This window comes from Tenrec ecaudatus, chromosome 12, assembly GCF_050624435.1.
Source record: "Tenrec ecaudatus isolate mTenEca1 chromosome 12, mTenEca1.hap1, whole genome shotgun sequence".
Classification (NCBI taxonomy): Eukaryota; Metazoa; Chordata; class Mammalia; order Afrosoricida; family Tenrecidae; genus Tenrec; species Tenrec ecaudatus.
In genome coordinates this window covers 25,583,926-25,611,684 of record NC_134541.1, presented here as the reverse complement: position 1 = coordinate 25,611,684, position 27,759 = coordinate 25,583,926, and the positions used below count along the sequence as shown (strand labels likewise).

Sequence of the window (27,759 nt, the reverse complement as noted above, 5' to 3'; positions counted from 1 at the left end):
AGAAATGTTACAGTTTTAGATAGCCACCCGGCTCTCTGTCCAGCTTACCGAGATCATGACAGAGCCCCGCAATCTGAACACAAAGCATGTCTCGCTCGCTTATCCCCAGCTCCGGTTGTTTTTCATGCAGCGCACGAACCAGACGTCCTGCTAAGTACCCCACCCTGCACAGCAAAAACAGAGAGCAAGTCACTCTTCCGTTTGGAAACTGGGTGATACCTGGGGTCTTCAAGTCCTTTCGTATGCTTTCTCAAACATTTTTATTTATTTAATTTTAATAAATCATTTTATTGGGGGCTCTCACAACTCTGATCACAATCCACACATCAATTGCATCAAGTACATTTGTACCTATGTTGCCATCATCATTTCCAAAACATTTTCTTTCTACTCGAGCCCTTGATATCAGCTCCTCTTTTTACCCCTCCCTCCCACCACCCTCCTAACCTCATGAACCCTTGTTAATTTATAAGTTATTTTTATTTTCATATTTTATACCATTCACTGTCTCCCTTCACCCACATTTCTGTTGTTGGTTCCCTGGGGGCAGGGAGGGTGTTGTGTGTCATTTTGATTGGTTCCCCCTTTCTGTCCCTTCTCACACCACCTTCCTAATGGTATCATTACTCTCATTACTGTTCCTGAGGGGTTTATCTGTCCTGGATTCTGTGTGTTGAGAGCTCTTACCTGTACCAGTGTATGTGCTCTGGTCTAGTCAGATTTGTAAGATAGAACTAGGGTCATGATAGTGAGTGAGGAGGAAGCATTCAAGAACTAGAGGAATGTTGAGTATTTAGTTGGTCCTACACTGCACCCTGGTTGGCTTGTCCCTTCCTAGTGACCCCTTTGTGAGGGATGTAAAATTAATTGTCTACAGTTGGGCTTTGGGTCTCCATGTGAAACCCCCCTCGTTTGCACTGAAATGGTGGTTTGTTTTGTGTCTTCTGATGCCTGATGTCTGATCCTGATGACACCTTGTGATCACACAGGTTGGCGTGCTTCTTCCATGTGAACTTTGTTGCTCCCCTGCTAGATGGCCACTTGTTTAACTTCAAGCCTTTAAGACCCAGACACTCTATCTTGTGATAGCCGGGCACCATCAGCTTTCTTCACCACATTGGCTTATGCACCCATGTTATCTTCAGCGACCGTGTCAGGAAAGTGAGTGTCACAGAATACCAAGTTATTAGAACAAAGTGTTCTTGTGTTGACAGAGGGCTTCTCAAACATCTTTAGAGCCGCTTTCTGGCAGAGCTCTCGCGTGACTTTGCAGAATCTCTTTAGAGAGGCCATATAGAATAGTCTGCTTGGACCTGGGCAGGAACGCACGCAAACCCTCAATATATTTTTGAGTTCCATGAAAGTAAAGATAATTTCTATCTGTGTTATGTTTTCATAGGCCTCATTAACATTCAACAAACATTTCTTGATAAGTAAACAAACATTTTAGTATAGACAGGTGTTCTCATTAACCAGCAATGTTTCAAAGCAAACAGCAAAGAACAAAGCAATACACTATGAGGCGCTCACACCAATGATGTGTCGGGAGGCAGTGTGCATGATCTCTCCAGGAAGTATCTACAGTGACTTATAAGGGAGCATAAAACATGAAATATAGTAAAGCAGATAAAAAGCTCAATTTTGTCATCAATAAAATAAGGGTAGTACTATCGTTTGACAAAGTTACTTTTTATGGAAGAGCTGAAATGAGGGGATGGTTTCATGAGACAGAGGAGGTACCGCTAGGGTTTCCCCTCCATCCGGGTCTCCTTACCCCAGACTGTGCTCAAAGCGGTTGTGCGACGCTCCTGGAAAAACATAGTACCCGCCTCCCAGCTGCTTAATGTACCGAAGTCGCTGAAACTGAGGTGTGTCAATGATGCGGATGAGCAGGGGGTGGAGCTCAATGTGGCCATGGATGGGATCATTAATAACCTAGAAAATGAGACGCAGATTAACATACATGATGACACACAACTCCATCGAACATGTTTGTGCAGCCATTCCTACCTGTGCTGAGAAGTCAAACCGATTTAATTGTTCAAGTAAGAAGAATGCTTAGGGAAATGATTAAGACATTCATTCCATTATCTTATTTACTATCACTATCAACAGATAAAAGCATATTGCATTTTTCCCTTTGTTTTTAAGAAATGTTTTTCTGTATATGAAATCCAAAAGAGGTACATCTCCAGAGACGGTAACTGGATCATGAGAACAGAGGGCAGGCTGGGGAGATGGGGAGCTAACGGCATAAGGACACGAATGAAGGAAATGCTCTAAAACGGACTGTGGTGAAGCTTGCACAACTCGTCTTGATACGACTGAACTGCTGAATTGCACGCCAGGTGAATCATGTCACTGAAATGGTTAGAATAAAAGTACATTGCACCGAGGCATATTTTATTTCTTCTTAACAGTTTCCAATAACTAAAAGAAAGAATATTAGGGGGACGGTGGTGGGGGGGGAGAAAGGGGGAACTGATCACAATGATCGATGCACAAACCAGCCCCCAGGGGGACTAACAATAGAAATGTTGGTGAAGGGAGACAGTGGATGGTGTAAAATATGAAAATAAAAGTACTTTATAAATTATCAAGGGGTCACTAGAGTGGGAGGGCGGGGGGAGAAAAAATGAGGAGCTGGTACCAAGGACTCAAGTAGAAAGAAAATGCTTTGGAAATGATGATGGCAGCATAGGTACAGATGTGCTTGATACAATTGATGTATGGATTGTTATAAGAGTTGTAAGAGCCCCCAATAAAATGATTTATTAAAATTTTAAAAAGAGGAGCTGATATCAAGGAGGTCAAGAAGAAACAAAAGCAAAAAAAAAAAAAAGAAAAAGCTTCGAAACCGATTGTAGTAGCAATCGCACCATACTGCTTGATGTGATTGACTATGGATTGTTACGATATCTGAAAGAGCTCCCAATAAATGATTAAAATTAAATGAATAAATAAATAACACAAAAAGGTGGTGACCATGAGTAGTGTTGGGGTGTCAGGGGCTGTCAAGTCATTTCCGGGTCACAGCAAACCCACGTACAATAGAGCCAAACAGTGCCCAGTCCGGCGCCATCCTCACACCTGTTCTTGTTGAGCTGTCTGAAGGGGGGTGGGGAGGAGAGGTAAACAACCATCGACCGATTCAAATTTAGAACCGTATCCACCAGCTAGGCTAGCATTTGACAAAAATTATTTACCCAAAGCGACAAGGATATGTAGTACAACTTTAAAGTTCTTCTGTAACTGAGGGATGACTAGGGCTAGTGTGTTGATGTGGATGATTCTCATAAATATTAAAAGGAAAAAAAAGAAGCAAGGGTTAGAAGTATTGGTATTGAAGCAAGTTTAAGAAGTATTGGTATTGTGCTTACAGTACAATACCATTTATATAGTATTTAAAAAAAAGTAAAACAGTACTATTAAAAAAAAATAAAACAGTACCATACACTGTTTATGGAGATACCTATGAAGATGTAGTAAAAGTATAAAATATTCACTGAAATGATTAAACACCAAATCCAGATGCAGCTTGCTTCTGGGGGGTGGGGGGGTGCTGAGAGTCACATGGAATGGGGACTAAGGAGGCCGTCAATGATTTTTTAACATTTTGCTTTCCAGACAGGCTGAAGCCGATAGTGCAAAATGTGGAGATTTGCAGCCTTGGTGGTAAGATGTTTTCTGTGTGCATTAAATATTTTAGAAAACGCAGTTCAGGGAAGTGTAAGGATACCCACAGTTCTTGTCCCCAGAAGCAGATTTCTTTGTAGTCTTTTTAGAAGGAAATGTACATGATTTGGGTTGTACCATTTCACATTCAAAAGAACACGAAATACAGTCCGACTCCTCTTACCTTCATCATAATTGGAGTCTGATTCTTTGTCTCCTCCGGGAAACTAAAATGACAAAAAAATATGCAAATCCGTCACCCTGCCTTGGAGAGTCCGTGGGGAAGACTCCAGAATGCCATCTACCGTGGCTTCTCCGCACCAACAGCAGGGGAAGGAACAATTCATCTGAACACGTGCACTCTGGACGCTCTCCCGAATCCGGCGAGGTTGCCTGTTGCGGGGTTTGTCCTTGATCCTCTCCTCCCGTGGGCGACTCAGGGCACCAACGCCTCCTGCCTGTAGTTGAAGGCCGAGTCCACCTTCTCTCACCCACCCCTTCGTTCCCACTGCCACTTTCCACGACATCCCTTCTGAATGTTCAATGTATACGTCAATTTATTTCAACCAAATCAACGTTAACATCTCCCCTCCTGATCTGAAGGTGCATGACACTAAGTGAAAGTTCAACATACTGCTTTGAATTAAAAAGCAAACACACCCACGCCCACGCCTCACTGCCCAAGAAGGTGATTCTAATTCATAGTGACACTACAGGACAGGGAAGAACTAGCCCTATGGGTGAGAGGAACTTTCGCCCTTGGAGCGGCTGGTGGTTTTGAACTACTAACCTTGAAGTTAGCAGTCCAATTGAGAGCCACTGTGAATTAGGGCACCATAATAATGAAAGAGGACTTTGGACACATTTAGAAACAGTTTAGATCTGCCATATGGAATTGGACAAGTCAGGAGCTCTGGTGACAGAGTGATTTACTCAATGAGTTCACCACAAAGTCAGCAGTTCGAACCCACCCGCCGCTGAGAGAGAGAGAGAGAGAGAGAGAGAGAGAGAGAGAGAGAGAGAGAGAGAGAGAGAGAGAGAGAGAGAGAGAGAGAGAAGGCTGTCTACTCCTGGACAGATGTAAAATCTGGGGAAATCAAAAGGAGCGGTTCTGCCCTGTCCTGTATGGTCTCTGTGGGTCAGAATAGACGTCATGGCCATGGGCACGGTTTTTCATTGGAAAGCCACTTAACATCCTTCTGCCCATGGATCCTCTCATCTGTTACCCAGGGATCATCTACATGCCCGAGATACATCCAGCACAGAGCTTCCAGCGGTTCCTCAATTAATGATAGATTTATCCATTCTTGTACATTGGAGATGAACTTGTCACTCAAGACTCCAAGTCCATTTCAGTTTCACTTTACTTTTTCATTTACTTTTTTAGTCGCTCAGATTATGACTTCGAGGTTTGAGGCACTAAGAATCTGGAGGGACTTTTCTTTTGAAGTTCTTATAGAAATATCCTGTGCATATTGATTTACACAGCCCATCTCAAAAATGAAACCAACAATATCCTGCTAACCCCCCATAGCTGCTAGTTCTCTTTCTCTCCCTTCCAAAGTCCTCTCTCTCCCCTCCCTGTCCGTCCCAGTCCCTGGCCTCTCACAGTCATCAAACACTTACAGTCTTTTGATATATAAACCACACTTCTGTTTGTTTTTCCTTATAACTGGGGTGTTACTACGTATTTATCTTTGTAAGATTGACTAAGTTGACTAAGCGTAATGTTCTCTAGATTTGTCCGTGTCTCACGGTGTTGAGAGCGTTGTCATTTTTTTACTGACGCATAATATTCTACAGTATGAATGTGCTAGAGCTCGTTTATCCACTCCTCTATAATTGAGGGTTTGGGTTGTTTCCTTGTTTTTGCTATGGTGACTATTGCTACAATAGGCGTGCGCGTGTCTGCTGGTGCTGTATTCTTTATCTCTTTAGGGTAGGAAGGTAGCTGGAGTGCCCTACTGATTTCCACGGTGGTTGTACAATGCCATAGTCCTACCATCAATGAAAACCATTCCCGTCTCTCTGTAGCCTCTCCAGAATTTATTATTTTCTGTCTTATGGAATTTTGCTAAAAGTGTCGGTGTAAGGTGCTATCTCATTACTCTTACCGCTAACGAACTTGAACATACCTTCATAGGGTCTACTGTGGTAAATTGCCTATTGATGTCTTGTGGCCCTTTTTATTGGGTTCTTGGCATTTTTCTTGTTAAGATGTTGCAGTTTTCTTTTTTTTAATTTCTATTTATTTATTTATTTCTGATGTTGCAGTTTTCTATAGATTTTGGAGATTAGCTTTTTATTTGATGTACGGCAGGCCCAATGAATGGACGTAGAACGAAAGTTTGTCTCTATTTTTCCATCGAAGGTTTTTATAATTGTGTGGTTTCTATTTAGGGCTTTGATCCATCTTGAGTTGTATTTTTGTACAGGATATGAGGCATGAGTCCTGTTTCATTCTTTTGTAGGTGAAGATCCAGTTTTCCCAACATCATTTGCTGAAAAGGCTATCCATTTCCCTAATGTGTTTTGGTCCTTTATTGAAGATGAGGTGTCTACAGGTACGTGGTTGTATTCCTGGGTCCTCAGTTCTATCTATCATTGTACCAGTACCAGGCTGTTCTGATTACTATGGCGAGTGGTGGGATTCAGTTGGTTTGGACCGGTTTGGCAGAACCAATACCTAATTTTTTGTGAGTTTGGTGAAATCATTGTTACAATGGCACTTGCAGTAAGGGTTCTCTCTAAGGGGGGTGGCTGGGCAGCTGCCCAATGTGGAAATTACCAATGTACATTTCTTACTCTTTTTTAACATGCATCTGTGCAACAGAGTATTCTAAGTGCCGTAGGATTGTTCATTCTGTCCATAACGACAAAAATTGGACAGAATTATGCTTGTCATAAAAACAAAGAATATTGCAGCAAGGATGCCAGTCAAGAAGCAATATGGAAACATCTTAATGAACAGTTTTATTTCTTTTGTCAGGTCTTACTTGATATTTTAGCTCTTTTTTTATAACAGCATTTAGTTTTGTTTTTGTTTTTAAATCATTTTACTAGGGGCTCATACAGCTCTTATCATAATCCATATATCCATCCATCGTGTCAAGCACATTTGTGCATGTGTTGCCATCATCATTCTCAAAACATTTGCTTTCTACTTGAGCCCTTGATATCAGCAACAGTATTTAGTTTTGTGTACCTTTTTAAATTGTTCTTATTTAAGTATTAACTGTGTAAAATAATAAACTACCTTTTAGTTTATCTTTCTAATACTTAAAATGGTCACTAGGGCAGCGAACCAATTGTTAAATTATTTGAATCCCACCGGTGACTGTGGATCTAGAGTAGGTTTTAAAGTATGGGAGTGAAAGACCTTCTACTTTGTTTTTTTTAAATAGTGTTTTATTTATCCTGGGTTTCTTTCTTTTCCATATACAGTTGGTTATTAGCTTTTCTGTTTCTTTGAAGAACTGGTGGGCTTTGGATCAGAATTTCATTGAATTTGTACAGTATTTTTGGTAAAACTGATATTTTCACGATGTTTATAGTCTGCCTATCCAGGAACATGGTAGCTTGTTTCATTTGTGTAAGTTTCCTTTGGCTTGAAGGGGCATTACTAAGCAGGTTTACTTGTATAAATCTTTTATCTCTCTGGGAAGATTTATTCATAAATATTTTATCTTTTGTGTAGTTACTGCAAATGGAACTGTTCTTTTAATATCTTTTTCGATATGGTCATTCTTAATACACAAGAAACCAACTGATTTCTGTATGCTGATCTTATAGTCTGCTACACTGCCAACTTTTTCAATTAGTTCGAGCAATTTTTCACTGGAATCTTTGGGGTTTTCTATCAATAGGGTGCTATCTGAAAACAGAGGGATTTTTAATTCTTCTGTACCTATGTGGATCCCTTGGATATCTTTTTGATGTCTTATGACTCAGTGAGCTCAAACTGCTAGGATTAGGTTAAAGTGGTGATAAAGGGCAACCCTGTCGGGTTCCCATTTAAAGAGGAAATGTTTTCAATTTATCTCCATGAAGTGAAAGGAAGGCTATTGGTTTCACACATATGGCTTTTATTGTGTCGAGAAATTTCCCTTCTATGCCTATTTTATTGAGTGTTTTTTAAGTTAGGAATGCATGTTGAAGATATATCTTTAAAAAATATATATTTTTTAATTAGCTTACTAGTCAGGCCCCCTGGCAGTATTGATAAGATTATAAAGCGTTATGAAGTAGAGTAATATTCATTGAGCAACCATTTCATGAGTGTCTGAACACTGTGTTCAGCACTGGGGTTACAAGGGACACTTAGTTTTTTGTAGCCTTTAAGAACTGCCAAAGATCTAGTGGTTTTTGTTTTGTTTTTGGTGTGTGTGTGTGGGTGTGTTTCAAACGTTTTAAATAAAAATTTAAAATAAGCATGGGTTAGGATAGTTTTTAAAAAGCACTCTTTTGATACAGTTAGATTTCTGTATTTCAACATTTCTAAAATGGAAAGCTTTTTATGACTGAGATCTACATTTAAGGTGACAATGTTTCTCATTTCCCAGAAGGGCACCCGTTTGAGGGAGCACAAGACGTGCTTGTCTGTGTAGGATTTTCTCTAGAAAGCAAAGCCCAGGACAAGAGTTTGCATCAGCTGCTTTGGAAAGTGAGCCCTGGGAATGGAGCGGACATCTGTGAAAGGCGGAACAGGGAAAGAGGGAAAACAGCAAAGATATGTTAGTGAGTCAGATACACGGGTCCCACGGTCAGTGGATCTGTTGTCATTTGGATTCCCCGAGTCCCTGGTAGGAATTTCTGCAGTGATGGAAGTGTTTTGTATCTCTGCGGACCAACACTTCTGCTCAAATGGGCACTAGGCACTTGAAATTTGGCTAACCTAACGGAGGAGCCGAACTTTTCATTTAAGTGGCTGTTCATTTAGATACCCACATGTAGCGAGGGGCTGCCACATAGGCCACTGCAGATCTGATCCAGCGGTTCTCAACCTCCCTAATGCCGTGGCCCTTCCATACAGTTCCTCGTGTTGTGGTGCCCGCCCAGCCATACAGTTATTTTCATTGCTACTGCATCACTGTCATTTGCTACTGTTATGAGTCAGGCGACCCCTGTGACAGGGTCTTTCGCCCCCCAACCCACAGGTGGAGAACTGCTGCTCTAATCCAACCTGGAACCTAAACTCACTGCCATGATTCCAACTCCGTGATTCTACAGGACAGATCAGAACTGGCCATGTGCGTTCTGAGACTGTAGCTCTTTCAATGGGTAGAAAGCCTTGCTCCGCCACCCCCCCTCCCCCCGCAGGAGCAGATGACAATTTACAATTGATGACCTTGTGGTTAGCAGCCCAGCATGTAATCCATTAGGCACCAAGATTGCTAGTGAAGCTCTAATAAGCTGTGCCCAACGCACCTACTAATTATAAAATAACCAGAAGAGGTTTATCGGATATTGCCCCTTCTGAAATTTTGTCTGCTCATTTATATGTTCCAAACTCCTGGAAGAACATCTAGCGTACAGTATTTGCTGAAAGAAGCATTTAGTGCACATAGAAGTATATGGTTCTCTTTAAAAGAAAGACCCTATTAAAATAGATCCCACTGAATAATCCATCATTTGAGATCAAAGGGGAGGAATTTCCCCATTAACAAAGTTCAGAAGAGGTGGAAAGAAATCAGAACGGAAATAGGAAGCACAGGAAGGAAGTAGGGTTAGTGATGTCACATAATGGGATCTGCAATCAATGAAATGAAAGAAAATATGTATGAGGGTCGTTGAAAGGAAAACTGATCTACTCTGTAAACCTCATTCACAATAGAAAGTTTAAAAAATAAACTAGAAAGCTCTCCCTTTCTGCCCAAACCCATTTAATTTAAATAGGACACAATGAAAAAAAAAGCGTTGTTCCAAAATCGTATAAAGTTTCATTAAAAATATTAAAAACGGGACATTATTATTTCTCAACATATGATCCATCTAGATCTCCAGGGGTCCTCAAGGTTTTTAAACAGGGGGCCAGTGCACTGTCTCTCAGACCCGTTGGGAGACCAGACTATAGTTTTAAAAAAAAAACTATGAACAAATTCCTATGCACACTGCACATATATTATCTTGAAATAAAAAGACAAATGGGGGCAAAAACACCTGGCGGGCTGTAGTTTGAGGATGCCTGATTCTATATACTTTTTCTGATGGCTGTGTTTCCATCTCTCCAGCCCCTCCTACCACAAAGAATGCACCATGTCCTCCCCCTCCATAAACCTTTAAGGTCTAAGAGGGTGGGAGAAGAAAAAAATATGTCAATGGGGGAACAGGGTACTAATCTACCCAAAGGGAGGGAAAATTGTGTCTGCTCAGGAAAAGGAGAGAGAGAGTAGACCTCATTCCGGTGTGCCAAGCCTGGAGGGTGATGTACCTCCTTAGAGCAGCTGAGAGGCCTGCAGGGCCGGCCCCAGCTGGACACACGATGCCCCCACCCTAAACGACCGAGTTACAGAGGGCAGTACTGAGGATCCAGTTGGACCCACCCACACAGGGAGGCAAACCAAGAGGGCAGTGCAACAGACCAGAAAAAGGAGAAAAGACAGACATAAAATTTCCTGAGGAATCTCGGGGGGCAGCACTTGGCACCTTATCTGAACTGGTTGAGGGATATTCACAAGGGGGACACACGGAAAGTCTAAAGGTGTAATGGGGTGGGGGTGGGGCACTAGACTGCAGACAGAGCAATGGGGTCTCATAGAAGGCATGGACACATACGTTGAAGACTGAAAGGGTAGAAGGGGTGTTAGGTAAGCGGGTCCTGGGAGATAGATCCCTGAAAGAAAAGGGGATTCTATTAGGGCCTGCTCGCTATTGAACAGAGGGATGCTCACCTACTCTGGGTCAGGACCCCAGTCAGACTTGGAACTATTTGCATGGTCTCTTTTCTCCTCCCCTCACCCCTTTTGTTGTCTATCTATATAACATAGGCAGGATAAGCAATCCCAAGAAGATGGCAATGGGACCTAGGGTTCTGGGGGGGCATGGGAAAGGAGGAGGTGGGGGTGGGGAGTGATGAGCCCATAATGACAGGGACAGGGGAATAACAAGTGATCTAAAATTGACGATGAGGAGGAGCTAGCGTTCCTGGTCCTGTTTGATCAATTGAAATGTATTGGACAGGAATTACTGAGAGGTGAATAATGGGCCAACATGATAGTTAGAAAGAAAAAAGAAAAAGCAGAAAGAACAAGAAAATAAAATTTAAATATATAGGTATAAATATAGACATGTATAAATGTAAAGCTATAAATATATAGATAGGTGCATTTGTCTCTCTCTCTCTCTCTCTCTGTGTATATGGTTTGCTCTAATAATGTGGAGAGGTATGATACTCATCTTCCAGACAGGATCCCTGAAGACGAAATAGGTGCGTAAGCAAATGTGGTGAAGAAAGCTGATAGCATCTGGGTTTTTAAAGGCTTGAAGTTAAATAAGCAGTCATCTAGCAGGGGAGCAACAAGGAAGAAGCATACCAGCTTGTGTGATCATGAGGTGTTGATGGGAACAGATAGCAGAAATTCAAAAACAAGCAATCAGATTGGCGTGAAGGAGCATGGACAAAGTGGAGACCCCAAACCCACCTGTAAGATAATTGGACAGTCCCTTACAGAGGGCCACACGGAAGGGATGATATATCCAGCGTGTAGTGTAGCACTGAAGAAACACATTACTATCCTCTAGTTACTTAACATTTCTTCCCCTTACTATCATGGTCTCTGTTTTAGCTCTTAATCTTGTTAGACCTGCGTAAGTTCATTTGTATAATTAAGATCATTTGGTGCATGGAAGTTAAGATAGATAACTCTTCAGAAACAGTCACAGGGGTAATGATTCCCTGAAGGTAAGGGAAGAGATGGAGGAGAAGGGGACAATGATAGCAAATGATGATTGTATAACCCCACTTGAGCAGAAAGAATAACACAATTGTAGGGGAATGGACACACTGGATGGTGTAAGATATGGCAATAATAATAATATATAATGTAATAAGAAGGGTTCCTAGGGGGGTAGGGGGGAAGGGAGGAGATAAAGGGGAGCTGATACCAAAGAGCTCAAGTAGAAAGAAAATGGTTTGAAACTGATGGTAGCAGCAATTGTACAAATGTGCCTGATCTAATTGAGTTTTGGATTTTAAAATATATATAAGAGCTCCCAATAAAATGATTTTAAAAAATTTAAGTACCTAGCTTGAAAAGAAAAAAGAATGGGCCATGTCAAAAAGGAAGTATTGATTTCTTCAGGGGACTGAAATTATGTTCCTTTTATGCGCTCTTTGAGATTTGGGAACAAAAGTAAGTCTGAAAGGGCAACACCAGAACTGTAGGGTGGTTTTGGTAAGGGTCCTGAAGAAATTCCCATGCGAGACTCCTCGGAATTCTCAAAGCAAGGGCAGGCGCCCTGTCAGGTGGAAAAAACAAAACCAACAAAATTTCAGTGCAACTTTCCTGGCCTTTTCTTAGTGACGTATTCTTCAATTTTCTTAGAACTTCTTCCTGAAAGCCCTCATGATCAGCCTCTGGCTGTAGAAAAAATCTACCAAGACCACCCCTTGGGAATCCCCCCCAAACAGGTGCCATAACCTTCTGAGCTGCCCTCTCTGCTCTGACTTAACAAGCCAAGCAGATACCATCGGATGGAACCCTTTTCTCATGACGCTCTAAGGAGTCTAAGACAAATGCATTACTGAGAGAAAGTGTCTGCAGCCATCCACTGACCACACAGACATGTTTAAACACATGTTTAAACCCGTGCATGTATGAACTGAAATCCTGATGCCCAAACCTTTGACCTACCTTACATCTACATACAAGAACTAATGGTAATAAGAGGCTCCAGGCCCACCAGGCCATGAGGATGATGTTCCAGAGTAGAGCAGCCAGTCCACAGAGAGAACAACATGGCTGGCCCCACTATGAGACATGATGCCCCCCAGTGACCAAGGGCGATACAGGGGACAGCACCGGAGACACAGTGTGGGACTTGCACCTGACCTGATCCCACCACACCGAGGCAAAGCGCTGGGGGAGTGCAGCGGAACAGCAAGGGAATGGAGTGGCAAGGGCCCCAGGGAATGCTGAAAGTGGACTTTGGGGCCAGGGCGTGGTATCCCAACAGACTGGACTGGAAAACACTCCTAAGGGCCAACAAACGATCCTTGAACTAACTACAAACTTTTCTTTCGTGATGTGTTTTGTTTTGTTCTTTGTCAGTGGTTTGTTATTGTTGTTTTGTTGTCTGGTTGTATAGTTGCTTTGTTTTCCTCTGTCTTGTTTTCGTGCATGTTATTGTCTCCACAGGTCTGTCTGAATAGGACAGGCTGGATGAACTATCTGGAGGAAAAACAATGGGACCTACAGTTCCGGGGGGACTTGGGGTGGAGGGAGGTGGGAGGGTAAGGAAGTGGTGTTAACCAAACACAGGGACAAGGGAACAACATGGGACCCAAAATGGTAGTGAGGGGGGAGTGGCAGGCCTGGTGGGGAATGATCAAGGGTAAGGTTGCATAGAGAAGAGGTATAGCTGTAGCCCAGGTGGGGACGGAGCATAGTAGTAGGGCAGGAGGAAAGTCAAGGGAGATGGAGGAAAGAGCTAGGAGGCAAAGGGCATTGATAGAGGTCTAGACAAAGACATGTACATGCAAATATAGATATGAGGATGGGGAAATAGAGCTATGTGTCTATATTTATAGGTTTAGTATTAAGGTGGGGGAAGGACCTTGGGCCTCTACTCAAGCACTCCCTCAATGCATGAATACTTTCTTTTATTAAATTGGCACTGTACGATGCTCACCCTCCCGACACAACTGCTGAAGCCAAAGCGGGTGAACAAGTAAATGTGGTGAAGAAAGCTGATGGTGCCCGGCTATCAAAAAGATAGTGTCTGGGGTCTTAAAGGCTTGAAGATAAACAAGCGGCCATCTAGCTCAGAAGCAACAAAGTCCACATGGAAGAACACACCAGCCTGTGTGATCACGTGGTCCTGAAGGGATCAGTTATCAGGCATCAAAGAACAAAAATCATATCATTGGCTGCACACCTCCATGATACGATCGCTGAAGCCAAATGGGTGCATAAGCAAATGTGGCGAAGAAAGCTGATGGTGCCCGGCTATCAAAAGAGATAGCGTCTGGGGTCTTAAAGGCTTGAAGGTGAACAAGCGACCATCTAGCTCAGAAGCAATAAAGCCCACATGGAAGAAGCACAACAGCCTGTGCGATCACGAGGTGCCAAAGGGACCAGGTATAAGGCATCATGCAAAAAAAAAGTATGTATATGTATGTTTGTTACATATGTATGTATATATGTGTGTGTGTGTGTATATATATATATATATATATATATATATATATATATATATATATATATATATACCATAGTGAATGAAGGGGGAAGTGCAGAGTGGAGACCCAAGGCCCATTTGTCGGCCACTGGAGATCCCCTCATAGAGGGGTTTAGGAGAGGAGATGGGTCAGTCAGGGTGCGATGTAGTACCAATGAAGAACACAGCTTTCCCCCAGATCCTGGATGCTTCCTCCCCCCAACTACCATGATCCGAATTCTACCTTGCAGGACTGGATAGGGCAGAGGTTGTACACTATTTCATATGGGAACTGGAGGCATAGGGAATCCAGGGTGGATGATACCTTCAGGACCAGGGGTGTGAGGGGCGATGCTGGGAGAGTGGAGGGTGAGTGGGGTGGAAAGGGGGAACTGATTACAAGGATCCACATGTGACTTCCTCCCTGGGAGAGGGACGGCAGAGAAGGGGGGCAAGGGAGACTCCGGATAGGGCAAGATATAACAAAATAACAATCTATAAATTATCAAGGGCTCATGAGGGAGGGGGGAGCAGTGAGGGAAGGGAAAAAAAAGAGGACCTGATGCAAAGGGCTTAAGTGGAGAGCAAATGCTTTGAAAATGATTAGGGCAGGGAATGTACGGATGTGCTTTATACAATTGATGTATGTATATGTATTGATTGTGATAAGAGTTGTATGAGTCCCTAATAAAATGTAAAAAAAAAAAAAGAAGAAAGAATATAATGGGGGAAAAAAGAGGCTCCATTTGATGGGAATTGAGGGGGAATATGATTGTGAAAGGGCTAAGAGGAGGTCCCTGGAGATTCAGATTCCACAAATATTTATTCAAAGTCAGTTAAATGTCCTATGATGAATTTTAAACATTCTATTTTTATTATCTACTGCTGAGAAAAGGACAGGAAGTAATTCAGCATAATCCTTTGTTTTGATTCTTAGGTTGCTGTGAGCACAAACAACATTTAGTCCAGGAAAACTCCAGAAAAAAAGGCCTGCATTTGATCCCGTCTGCCAGTTCCCTAATGAAAACAAAATCTCTACTTAAAAGATTAATTTAACCAATGTAGACCATAACTGAGATTTTCAAATGGTCCCTTCTTAAATATATAGTCTAGAATGTTCAGCCTTACATAGGATATGTCCCAGTTGGCATTATTAAGGACTTAGCATGCACTGAACGCTTTGTCTATTGATCCTTATTATTCTTCACGTCACAAGTGCAGAAATGGGAGGATTATAGTTTGTCATCACCATCAACAACAGGGTGACTAAGGTAATTTCTCGTGTATCTTTAAATCTAACACCAGGTCTAGGGATAAACCAGCCTGAAAACAACTAGAAAGATGCTCAAACTTGTGTTGTTGTCCTGATATTTCAAGCCAACATTTCCCTACCGCCCTCTGAGTTCTGTGTACTTTCTGCAGCGTATTACTCAATTGTTCTGGAATGCCAGCTTGTCAGGCAACACGCTCAAAACCGAAAGAAACAGCCATATCAAACAGAGAACGGACACAGCAGCAACAAGAGTAGCAAAAATACTGTGTTAATCAGGAGGCAGAAGATGCTATTTTAAAACACTTCCTCAATCGAAAAGGAGGGCAATTGATATTCGCCATCTTGGGGTTTGCTCCTCGGTATAGTGGAGGGGCCGGGGAGAGAGGAAGGCCCTCAACAAGAGGCAACAACTGCGAGGGTGGGGCAGGACTTTGTGGTGTTTCATCCATAGCATGAGGGACGACTGACTTAATGCCACTTAGCAACAACAGCCAGTGTGCCTGACTGCAGTGTGCATTGCCGTCCTTACCTTACTCCGGGACTTTCAGGAGGAGTCTTACTGCAGGAGTGCCGTTGTGGAGCTGCGGTTTTGTTTTCTATGAAGGAAGAGAATGGGAAAAAGATGAACGGAGTCAAGGTTTCCAAGAGAGGTTTTTCCATGTCTTTCCGTTTGAACCACCAGAATTTACCTGATCGGATCAATGTTTCTTAAGGACCCACCGCAGGCCATGGATGAGAGCAAGCTCTCCCTTTTGGTGGCATTTCTGATGAAGTGATGAAGACCACTGGAACTGCCTCCCCTACTTTGCATGGGCTGTCAGGAGAGAGTGGTCTCTGGAGAAGGGCACCATGCTTTGCAAGGTGGAGGGGCAGTGAAAGAGGCAGGCCCGCCACCAGCTGGTTGCCCCAATGGGCTCACATGTAAGACCGTGGTGAGCATGGCGCAGGGTGGAGTGGTGTGCCGCCTTGCCGCACACAGGGCTGCGCGCGTTAGAACGGGACTTGATGGCACTGAGCACAACCACCACAATAATTTACGGAAGCGCAATGTTAGCTCGCTAACTATACCCAACACCAAACTCACTGCCCGCGAGTCACTGTGTGAGGTAAAAGTGTAAAACATGGGTCGTGCAAATTCTTTGCTAAAATATTTAGCTGAAAAAAAAAAAGCGAGGGGCATTCTAAAATAGTGATGGGATTATTTGGAAGGGAGCATGTTGATGATTGTTGCTACTCATTGTCACTGAATGACACATGAAAAATGCTATCACACACACACACACACACACACACACACACACACACACACGGGAGTATCCTCCCAAATTGGAATGTTTTGTTCAAAGCTATATGTTTAACTTTTTAAATAAAACAACCGTATCACCTTCAAAGTACTCCCCAGTGTACTTAACACAGTAGGCAAATCTGCGATTCCGTTCTTGGAAACATTTTCAGACTCATCTGTTTGGAAGGCTGACAGCACCTCCCTTGTTGTTTTTCTTCACCTCTTCATTCGAGGAAACAAAAAGAAGTCTCATGGCGCAAGATCAGGTGAGTCGGGTGTGTGTAGCAAGAGGGGCATGCTGTTTTTTGCCCCAAACTGGAGCCCCGAGATGGCTGCATGAGCAAAGTGCATTGTCGTGGTGGCAAAACCAGTTCCCCATCTGTCACAAAGCAGGCCTTTCAGAATCTCTAAATAGAATGCTTGATTGCCAGTTTGAGTCAGTAGAATGAACTCCGAAAGCACTATGCCCCTCACATCAAAAAAACAAATGAGCACCAGTTTTACACACACACACACACACACGCACGCACGCACATCACAATTAAAGCAAAACGACCAACATGTATGAGGGACAGGAAGGCAAAGTAACACTTTATTGAATCTAGCACAGTCAGCAGCTTCCTTTCAAAACAGAAGAGGGGTGGGGTAGGGACAACACTAAGGTCTGTTGTCCTTAGAATTTCCAGGTTAAGCCACAAGCTGATGCTTGTCCTTTATTTCTAAGATCTCTGTGAATAACACTCAATACTCTATGTTTTGAAACACTTAACACACACACACACCCCTCCCCCTTTCCTTCCATGAGGACCAGTACCGTAATTGAAGGGCTCTGTCGGAAGGCGCAAATAATGTGGAACAGAATTAATATGAAAAAATAAAGGCCATTTAAGCATGTCCAGAGAGCCAAGCACGGGGACAAGGAGTGGCGCACTGCACATGCTCAGAGGTTCAGGTTTCCCGCCGGTAGGCATGGGTGGGCGCTAAACCTGGATTGGCCCATCTAGGCCAGGTGAATTCAATTCAGCCAATGGGGCCGATTAGGGGTCGTCCACCACGCCTCCAAGTGGAATCCTTGAAAAGGCAGGAGCCCAGAGTCTCTGCGTGAAGCTGAGCAGCTTCCGCCAGGCTGCATGGTCGGGAGGAGTCCTACGGGTGCCGTGTAAACCTGAAACTTCTTCTAACTCTCATAAAACTCACTTGGATCACGAAACCAGGCTTTGGCATGATTTCTTTCTTGCGTGGAGCCAAGGACCGAGGTATAACTCTAGCTCCAGAGAGATCTAACACAACCTTACAAGTTTGGAAGAGGCCAGAGCCACCACTGAGACTACTGCCCTAAGACAACCTTCTAACTGGAAACACAAGTAACTTCCAAAGGCCACCTCCGAGCCAAATCATAACACAGGCTGATAAAATACACAAAGACACCGAGAGGAATTACTGAAACCCACTGAGAGGAATTTCTGAAACCCAAATGAAGGCTGAGCATGATAGTGGGACAAGAGGAATTAGAAGAAAGAACTTGGAGGCAAAGGGCATTTAAAGAGACCTAAGTACAGGCATGTATATATGTAAGTATATTTACATATGATGATGGGGAAATAGATCTATGTGCATATATTTATAGGTTTAGTATTAAGGTAGCAGATGGACATTGGGCCTCTATGCAAGTACTCCCTCAATGCAAGAATACTTTGTTCTATTAACCTGGCATTCCATGATGCTCACCTTCCTGACATGATGCGATCGCTGAAGACAAATGCGTGCATAAGCAAAAGTGGTGAAGAAAGCTGATGGTGCCCAGCTGTCAAAAGATATAGCATCTGGAGTCTTAAAGGCTTGAAGGTAAACAAGCAGCCATTTAGCTGAGAAGCAACAAAGCCCACATGGAAGAAGCACACCAGCCTGTGTGATGTAAAGTTGTCGAAGGGAGCAGGTATCAGGCATCAAAGAAAAAAAAAATCATATCATTGTGAAAGAGAGGGAGTACAGACTGGGTACCCAAAGCCCATCTGTAGACAACTGGACATCCCCTTACAGAAGGGTCACAGGGAGGAGACAAGTCAGTCAACGTATAGTGTTGCAACGATAAAACATATAACTTTTCTCTAGTTCTTAAATACTTCCTCTCTCTCCACCCTCCACTGTCATGATATCAATTCTACCTTACAAATCTGGCTAGACCAGAGGATGTACACTGGTACAGATAGGAACTGGAAACACAGGGAATCCAGGACAGATGATCCCTTCAGGACCAGTGGTGAGAGTGATGATACTGGGAGGGTGGAGGGAAGGTGGAGTAGAAAGGGGGAACCAATTATAAGGATCTATATATAACTTCCTCCCTGGGGGCTGGACAAGAGGAGACATAGAGGAAAGAAGGGGGCGAGGGGAGACATTGGACAGTGTAAGATATGACAAAATAATAATAATTTAGAAATTATCAGGGGTTCATGGGGAGGGGGGAGCAGGGAAGGGAGGAGAAAAATGAGGAGCTGATACCAAGGGCTCAAGCAGAAGGCAAATGTTTTGAGAATGATGAGGGCAACAAATGTACAAATGTGCTTGACACCATGGCTGCAATTGCAATAAAAGGCTCCAATAAAATGATTTTTAAAAAAGAGAAAAAAGCCACACAGACAGCTATGAAGACTGTGCTGACACCTATGGGGATTGCAACTATTGTCACAAAACAATGTATGTATGAGTTATTGATTGAAATATTGACTTGCCAAGTAAATTTTATGACTTATTTATTGAAAAATTAATTTGCGGTGCAAACTATCATCTAAAGCACAATGGAATGTTAAACACACACATACACTCACATGTGTACATACACATACATGTATGTGTTTTTCTTTGCTTTTGGTAGTTCTAGTGCTTTCTGACTTCAGACATCAAAACTCGGGGCTGTCTACAAGAAACATGTTTAATCAAAAGGCTTGTTTTGTTTTTTATCAAAAGTAATGAATTACTGAGTTTAAAATATCCACATAGTATAAAAAATATAAAGAAGTATAAAATAGAAGCTTCCTTAAAATTTTCCAGTAGCTGTCTACTACCAACAATTTTAGACAATACCATTCAAGGCATTTCCTTATACAATTATATAATTTTATGCAAATGATTTATGCTGTTTTATAACCCGCCTTCATTATCTAGTGATGATGTAATGGAATACCAGAGATGAGTGGCTTTAACAGGCAGACATTCGATTTTTTTCACAATTTGGAGGTGAGAAGTCAGAATTCAGGATACTGGTTCTGGCGGGTACCCTCATGTCATGGAGGGTTATGCATTGGGCTGCTAATCATAGGGTCAGCAGTTCAAACTCACCCGTAGTTCCATGGAAGAACGGTGAGGCTTTCTACTTCTGTAAAAATTTAAGTCTGGGAAACCCACCGGGGCAGTTCTTCTTTTTTTCCCCCCTCATATAAATCATGTTATTGGGGGCTCTTACAGCTCTTACATCAATCCATACATCAATTATATCAAGCACATTTGTATATATGTTGCCATCAACATTTCCAAAACATTTGCTTTCTACGAAAGCCCTTGGTATCAGTTCCTCTTTTGTCCTTCCCTCCCCCACCTTCCCACCTTCGTGAACTCTTGATAAATTATAGATTATTACACTGTCCGCAGTCTCCCTTCACCCAGATTTCTGTGGTATGTTCTCCTGGGTGGTTGATCTTTGTGATCAGTCCCCCCTTTCTCTCTGCATCTTAACTCTACCTTGGTATTGCTACTCCCATTACTGTTCCCGGTGTGTGTGTGTGTGTGTGTGTGTGTGTGTGTGTGTGTGTGTGTGTGTGTGAATATCTGTCCTGGATTCTGTGTGTCCAGATCTCTGGTCTAGCCAGATTTGCAAGGAAGTATGGGGGTCATGGTAGTGGGGCGGGGGAAACATTAAAGAACTAGAGGAATGTTGTGTGTGTCTTTGGGGTGGTTCTATTAAGTCCCTTAGGGTCACCGTAAGTCAGAAACAACTTAAGGGCAGTGAGTTGGTTTGGGGGTTTGGGAGTCTGGGTTCTACGTGTTCTCTCTTGCTCTGTTGGCTCTGGAACAAGCCCTTTGACTCTGGCTCTGACTTGGCATCCATTTTTCCCTATATCTGCTCTGCTCCCTGGCTTACTCTCCCCTCTGTCTAAACTACAGCATCCTGTTGACATAACAAAAAACCCCATTCCCAAATGGGATTATGGCACAGGAATAGAGATTAGGGTTCACAACAGGATTTTGAGGGGCCATTGCTGAACCCATCACATAACCTATTTCTTCCATCTCATGGATCATAAACACCTTGCTAACTATTAAACCTTCTATCACTTGGAATGGCTGCTTTGTATTCCATGACACAGAGATATCATTGTATCTTTAATCTGATCTGGGCCCTATCCTCGTCTCTAAAATAGGTATCAATGAACCTACGTCACAGAGTAGCTGAAACGATTTCTAAGTCAAAGCCTGGAAAGCTCAAAAAGCAAAGCGCTTGTTCACCAGACCCTGTCGTTAGTGCCGCCAAACCGATTCCCACTCCTGGCAGCCCTGTGTGACAGAGGGGAACAGCTCCATAGGACTTTTCTGATGATCAGCTTTACAGGATTTGATAGGTGTGTTTGCAATGGCAATCTTTTTCAGTTAACAAGCAAGCACTTTACCAGATCACCAGGACTCCCCCAATAAATGCTAGCCATCAGTCTTAGTGGATTATTAGTAAGCATCTAGATTGTTTCTACTTTTTTTTTTTTGCTACTAAGCAACAGTGACGAGGAGCTCTGGGAATGTAGTGGGTTACAAGTGGGGCTGCTAACTGCACGGTTCGTGGTTTGAAACCACCCGCTGCTCTGTGGGAGCAAGACGAGGCTTTCCGGTCAGGTAAGATTTCCAGCTTCTGAAACCCGCAGGGCCGTGCTCCTTTGTCCTACAGGCAGGCTGTGGGCTGGAGTCCAAGGTAGCAGTGAGTTTAGTTTTTGTTTTATAACCAATGGTTACAAGAAGAACAAATATCTGTTTTTGAACTCCGGTGTAATTATGTCTGTAAATTCCTGTAAGTGAAATTCTTATCCATCAAAAGGCATCACATGTACAAATTGTTTATCAAAAGGGTTGAGCTAACTGCCACTTCCACACATTTTTTTCAAACTAAAGTAAAAATTGGTATTTCTTTGTTTACTGCTGAGAGTGAACATCTTTATCTTATGATTTTTGACTGGTTGTCAATAGTCTCGTGTGTTGTGCCCTAATTCGTCAGCTTTTTCCTTTTTGTTCTAACTTGGGTTATATGCTCCAGTTTTTTAATGACATTTGTTAAGAAACAGCTGGCATAGGTGCTAAAGTCCACTTCGTGTGTGTATGTGCATGTGTGTACACGCACATATGTGTGACCAGTGAAAGCAGGTCGTGTCTTCTGCTCTGCTGGGCTGCAGACCCCAGAGAACAGAGACCCATCTTTGGATCATATTCTGGACAGAGAACATTTAAAGTTACAGCGCTCTCTTTTTCATCCTTCTCCCTTGCTACTCAAAGAACAATTCCAGCGGCTACAGAGGAGGAAAGCAAAATAAAAGGAGAAAGGATGGTGAGGGGCAAGGAGGAGGGGGGAGTAGGAGAGAGAGGGAGAGGGAGAGGGAGAGGGAGAGGGAGAGGGAGAGAGAGAGAGAGAGAGAGAGAGAGAGAGAGAGAGAGAGAGAGAGAGAGAGAGAGAGAGAGAGAGAGAGAACGAGAACCACTCAAGCCCATTTTAGGTCTTGAAACCCGAAAACCCTCCTTTGACCACAGAGAGCACTTTGGGTGACCAAGGCCCCACCCAAACCTTGCCGAAACTTATTTTGCAATCTACAACCACTGCCCCAAATCACTTCATTTTGGCAATCCATAGTACTTTCTTCTTTTCTAAATCGTTTTATTAGGAGCTCATACAACTCTTATCACAATCCACACATACATCAATTATGCAAAGCACATTTGTAAGTTCATTGCCCTCATTCTCAAAACATATGCTCTCCACTTAAGCCCCTGGCATCAGCTCCTCATTTCCCCCTCGCTCCCAGCTCCCCCCCCCCACAGTACTTTCAATATTCTTTATTAGCACCATAATTCGTTAATTCCAAATTCGGTAAGTCAGGACAGACCAGTTGCTGGAGAAGGCAAAGTGGAGGAGCAGCGAAAAAGAGGAAAGGCCTTCACAAGATGGACTGACACAGTGGCTGGAATGCGGGCGGGCTCCACCCGGCGGGGTTTTCTTCCGTTGTGCACGGAGTGGGTCACTCTGAGTCTGACTGACTCCATGGTCCCTAACATCAGCAACAACAACAAACAGAGTCCACACAGAGGAAGGAGACCTCGAAGGGCCGTCCCAGGACCCTGCCCTATAGGGTCACTAGGAGGACGTGTCAAATGGAGTTAGGTTTCACTGGGAGGATAAGCTTTCACTTTTCGGGAATTCAGAGAGGGACAAAACAAGCTCCCTCCCCTTTGGGAAAATCCAGAGTGACGTGGGTAGGAGGTTGAGGCTGCGGCCGCGGTACGGACACTTGAAAGCCTCTGACCACACTCTAAGGGGACAAGCTTGCAAGGAGCTTCAGAGACACGGAATACGAGTGTGCTTGGCAGCAAGCAGCCCATCAAGGTCCTCAGTAAAAGGACTGAACACCCATCTAGCGCTGAGGTAGCAAGTTTCTGAAGAACCCTCCCCCCCCACCCCCACCCCCGCCGCACCTCCGGAGGAAGACCCAAACCCCCACTGGTCCTTGCAGGGTCATAGTCCCTAGTGTCCCCAACCTCAAGTCGCCCCCATTCTCGGGGCGCTCTGCCTTCCGCTAGCCTCCGGGGCCATTCTCCCAGCTCGGCTCCGGTCGGTCGGTCGCCTGCTCTCAGGACCTAGACTCCTTCCTCCTCAGTCCGTCCCACGGGGAGTCCCCATCCCAGACCCCAGTCCCCGGCCTCAGTCGCCCCCTCCGCGGACCGGGTTGGGGTGGGTCCCTCAGCCCCGCACTCCCTGGAGCCCCCACCTCGCCCCGCTCCGCTACCTTGGAAAGCGCACACCTGCTCCGGGTCCCAGGTCTGGGGGTCCGCGTGGAGTTCGGAGCTCAGGGATCTCCCCATCGCGGGGTGGGTGCTTGCCGGGGTCCTGGGGCTGCCCTCGATTCGTGCTCGCTTGACGGGGTACGCGGGGTCCGAGCTCTGCATGGCTACACTGAACGCCCAGCGGAGCGGGGCGCAATTCCAAGCTGCACCTACCGGTTCGCAGACACCTGTGGGCGCTTACCGCCAGACCGCTGGCCTTCTGCGCAGGCGCACTGACAGCTCCGCCTCGGGCGCCTCGTTCCAATAGCCAAGTGCGCAGCTGCAAGGACCAGCCCAGCGGTCCCGGATCCGCCGGGGAGCGTGCCCGAAGGCGGGCTCTGTAAATCCCCTGAAGGGTGCTCTGCCAGGTTGGAGAGACTTGAGTGGGTGGGGCATGCCCTGGTGCGCAGCCGAATAGCGGCCCTTCTGAAAACTTATTTTGATTTGAGGATATACGGTAACCCCCTCCAAATGAATATCTCACGCCAACCCTTCTCCCCATTTCAGATGGCCCCCACATCAGAATTCACTCCCTGGCAACTTAGTCAACAAAACCACAAACAAACCCCAAAGGCTGTTATATTGCTAGTCCCTTCCCCACCCCGGCGGGTGGAAGACTCAGGAATGTGTTTTCTCCCCTCTCCCTTAAACAGTTTCAACTGGCACACAATCCACACATCATACCATTCAATACTTCAATCCTATCAAGAATTGTACAATCATTACCATAAATCAATTTTAGGATATTTTCTTTTCTTGCTCTGGGTAAATTGCGTTTAAAACGAGTTGTGTGATCGCAGTCATCCCTCCCCGCGCCTGCATACACTGGCCGCTCCCCACCCCCTGACCTTCACTGTCTTCCCCGTCACCCCCACATCCCCTCTAAACCCGTGCACCAGTTACTCTCTCCGCGCACCTACGCCTCCTGTGCGTCACAAACTGGGAAACCAATGGAAGCAATAAAAAACACAATAAAGTGGTAAGGACAAAATAATAACAATAATATCAAGCTAAAAGTGCACATCATGAGAAAGAAAAGACCACTATCCGTATATTCAAAGCTAGGGAAGGAATCTTTGTCACGCAGCACGCAAGAAATGCTTCCACTAGAGCAAATTCAGGTCGGGTCAAGAGGGAGGCCAACGGACCGAGGGTCAAGTTGGAACCAGTATCATCAAGTTTGCAGGGGTGTCTGTCTGGTAGTAAAGTTATTTGAGACCCTTGCCCGTGGCTTTCGGGGATGATTTACAGCAATTGGAGACTACCAGCTGCTCCTTGGGAGAAAGATGAGGCTTTCTTCTCCGTGAAGAGTTACTCTCTGGTTACTCCTGCCCCCATTCCAAGATGGCGGACGAGGTCACCTGGCGTGTGGTGTCTGAGATTCCGTTACTGAAGAGGAACGCAGCACCCCGAGATCGTGAGTTGTGGGTGCAGCGACTTAAAGAGGACTATCAGTGACTTATTCGGTCTGTGGAGCGCAACAAGAATTCGGGCAATGATTGGTTCCCACTGGAGTCCAGCAAAGAAGGGACTGGGTGGGAAGTCGGGGACGTGCTGGTAAGTCCACGATCTCCTCCCACAGGAGCGTGACCTTCCTCTTGCATATCCCACTCCTGCTCCAGAAATTGCAGTCCCTGGACTGGATGGGAAGAGTGCAACGGTATACAGGGTTGCCTGACTGATCATTTCAAACCTTTGTGGGCCAGGAACATCCCCAAGTTAGGACTGGCTGATCTCATGCCTCTGGGGCTGGCTGTGGTCATTGCGGATCAGATTCAGGAGGGCTTGGTCCACCACAAAAACAAAGGAAACCCATGAAGGATCAAGTCCCAGAGACAGGACAGAGGGGCCTTTGATAGACTAGGTTTTGTGTCTCCTGTGCATTCGTTTTCTTATTCACCCAGCTGCTTCTCTGTGCCCACCCTCCATCCTAGCAGCAGACATTACAGGTGGTGGTGGTAGGGGGACCCCACCCCTAAAGAAACAAAACAAAAGTTAAAAAAAAGAAACAAAACCCGATTGCTGCCAAATTTCTAAATTAAGCTGCACAAAGAAGGGAAAGATTTGGGTCTTGGAAAACCAAAAGACAACTTAGAGCTCCTTCCCTGGTGGAGCAAGGTTAGATTCTATAGCGATGGGGGTTAATTGAAAGTGATTTCCATGTGTTGGTTTGTGAAGATAACCCATCAATAAAAGCTGCTTCTGCTGGTGAAAAAAAAAAAAGTTACTGCATCAGAAACCCACAGGGGCCGCTCCACCCTGTCCTGTAGGGTCGCTATGAGTCAGCATCAACTTGATGGCAGTGAGTTTATCTCCATAAGCCCTCTCTTCAGGTTTTCCTAAAGGGTCAGGCATTATACTTCTACCCTCCAAACAGAGACAGATCCCTAGAAGGAAGAACTACCAACTCCTTTTCCTCCCCGCAACTCCCTGCCCAGAGGATGGGAAGTGTCCAACAGGACTTCCTAGACCAGTGGTTCTCAGCCTTCCTAATGCCTCCACCCTTTCAGACCGTTCCTCATGTGGTGGGGACCTCCCCAGCCATAACATTACTTTCATTGTTACGTCATCACTGTCATTTTGCTACTATTATGAATCGGGTGACCTCTGTGAAAGGGTCGTTTGACCCCCAAAGGGGTTGGACCCACATCTATACTTCAAGAACTTTTACTACCTGATAGTATTACATGTGATAGGGTAGGCCACTTTTAAGGCAAGGCCCAAGTTTCCTTGTGATTTTGGCCATGCAATTGAATAATTAGATGAAGACTACTGAAGTCAGCATACCTTCCTGAGGACTGACTCACCTCTACACTTGTCTGGGATCTAAAACATGAATGAAGCAGATTAGCTTATCAGCAAGCAGTATGAACTCGTAATGAGAAGAAAACTGTCTTAACAAACATTTCGGGCTTTACTGTTCTAAGGGCTTTCCAAATATTAATTTATTTGCTTACCTGCCTGTGTCTAGAGGAAAAAACCAGTGATGCTCATATTTATATATGAAAGAATGTTATATCAAGAAGTAATCTCATATCAAGAAGCTGTCCAACTTGAGTCTCTGGGTCCAATGCTAGCTGGATCCCTCTTCAGATGAATGCAGCTTCAGGCCGCCAGGAAGAAAGGTGAAACTGGAGACCGAGAGACCACAGGCTGGTGGGTGCAGGGTTACACGGATCCAAGGCTGGTGAGAACCTGACAGGATGCAGACAGCTCAAAATTTGGCTCCCAGCATGTGTGGCCTATGTGGGGCCAACCGTGGAGGCAGACACAGAGTCCCAGCAAACAGACAGGTGAAGGTGCAGGAGGAAGAAGGAGACGCTCTCTCTGTTTCTCTTATAGCAAAGGCCACTTCCCCAAACAGTCATTCTCAGGTTCTGACTTGAGATGTGCGACTCCACCCTTAAACTTTCATACAGGGAGGTGACATCAATCCAATTGCCACATTTCCCATAACCTTGTAGTGTAGGAAACTGAAACTCAGTAGAACAATTTCTCAAGTTCATACCTAGCAAGGGGTGAAGGCTGGGTTTAACCCAGACAATATAGCCTGACTCCAGGGTCCCTGCTCTTATTGCTAGCTTACCCACTATCCCTTGTTATCTACCGATCTATGGATTGATCTCATCAATCAGTCTATCGATCTATTTATTTATTGTTGGTGATGACAAGCAGAAAACCCAAGCCTAGATGGCAACATGTAGAGAATGCATTGTCGCATTTAACTGAGAAGCTCAAGTGAGGCTTCAGGCACAGCTCCATCAGGGACTCAAACAGTATCGCCAGGAGCCTGTATCTTCCTCTTCTGGTTTCCTTGTCTGGGAGGTCAAGCTATTTTCAGCTGCAGGTAATGTGGCTCAGGGTCAGGAAAGCAACAAAGACATTTCTCCAGTCATCAGGAGAAGCCCTTGATGCAGGCAAGCTCCAAGGTTGATAAAATTATTCATTTACCAACGGGATCTAGGCTCCTTCTCTTTCTTCTCTCAGCTGTGCCACTCAGTGGCCACATCATCCGGAGGTTGCTTCTTGTCATGGCCTCTAGCAGTCAGGGCCATGTGGTATGGTTGTGTGCGTGTGT

At 44.5% G+C, this 27,759-nt stretch overlaps 1 protein-coding gene and 1 pseudogene across 1 annotated transcript in view; one reads left to right on the top strand and one right to left on the bottom strand.

Moving 5' to 3' along the window:
• The window catches only part of SAMHD1 (SAM and HD domain containing deoxynucleoside triphosphate triphosphohydrolase 1), a 50,279-nt gene extending 26,366 nt beyond the window's left edge, over positions 1-23,913 (bottom strand). The window contains exons 1-5 of the mRNA XM_075528790.1: positions 23,645-23,913; positions 15,855-15,921; positions 3,860-3,902; positions 1,775-1,935; positions 49-164 (exon numbers count right to left, since the gene is read on the bottom strand). Of these exons, the coding sequence (XP_075384905.1) occupies positions 49-164; positions 1,775-1,935; positions 3,860-3,902; positions 15,855-15,921; positions 23,645-23,804 (547 nt within the window). The 5' untranslated portion in view covers positions 23,805-23,913. The remainder of the gene's footprint in view (positions 1-48; positions 165-1,774; positions 1,936-3,859; positions 3,903-15,854; positions 15,922-23,644) is intronic.
• A 1,112-nt stretch (positions 23,914-25,025) lies between these two features.
• LOC142422588 (ubiquitin-fold modifier-conjugating enzyme 1 pseudogene) lies at positions 25,026-25,499 on the top strand (annotated as a pseudogene).
• Positions 25,500-27,759: the final 2,260 nt, after the last annotated feature.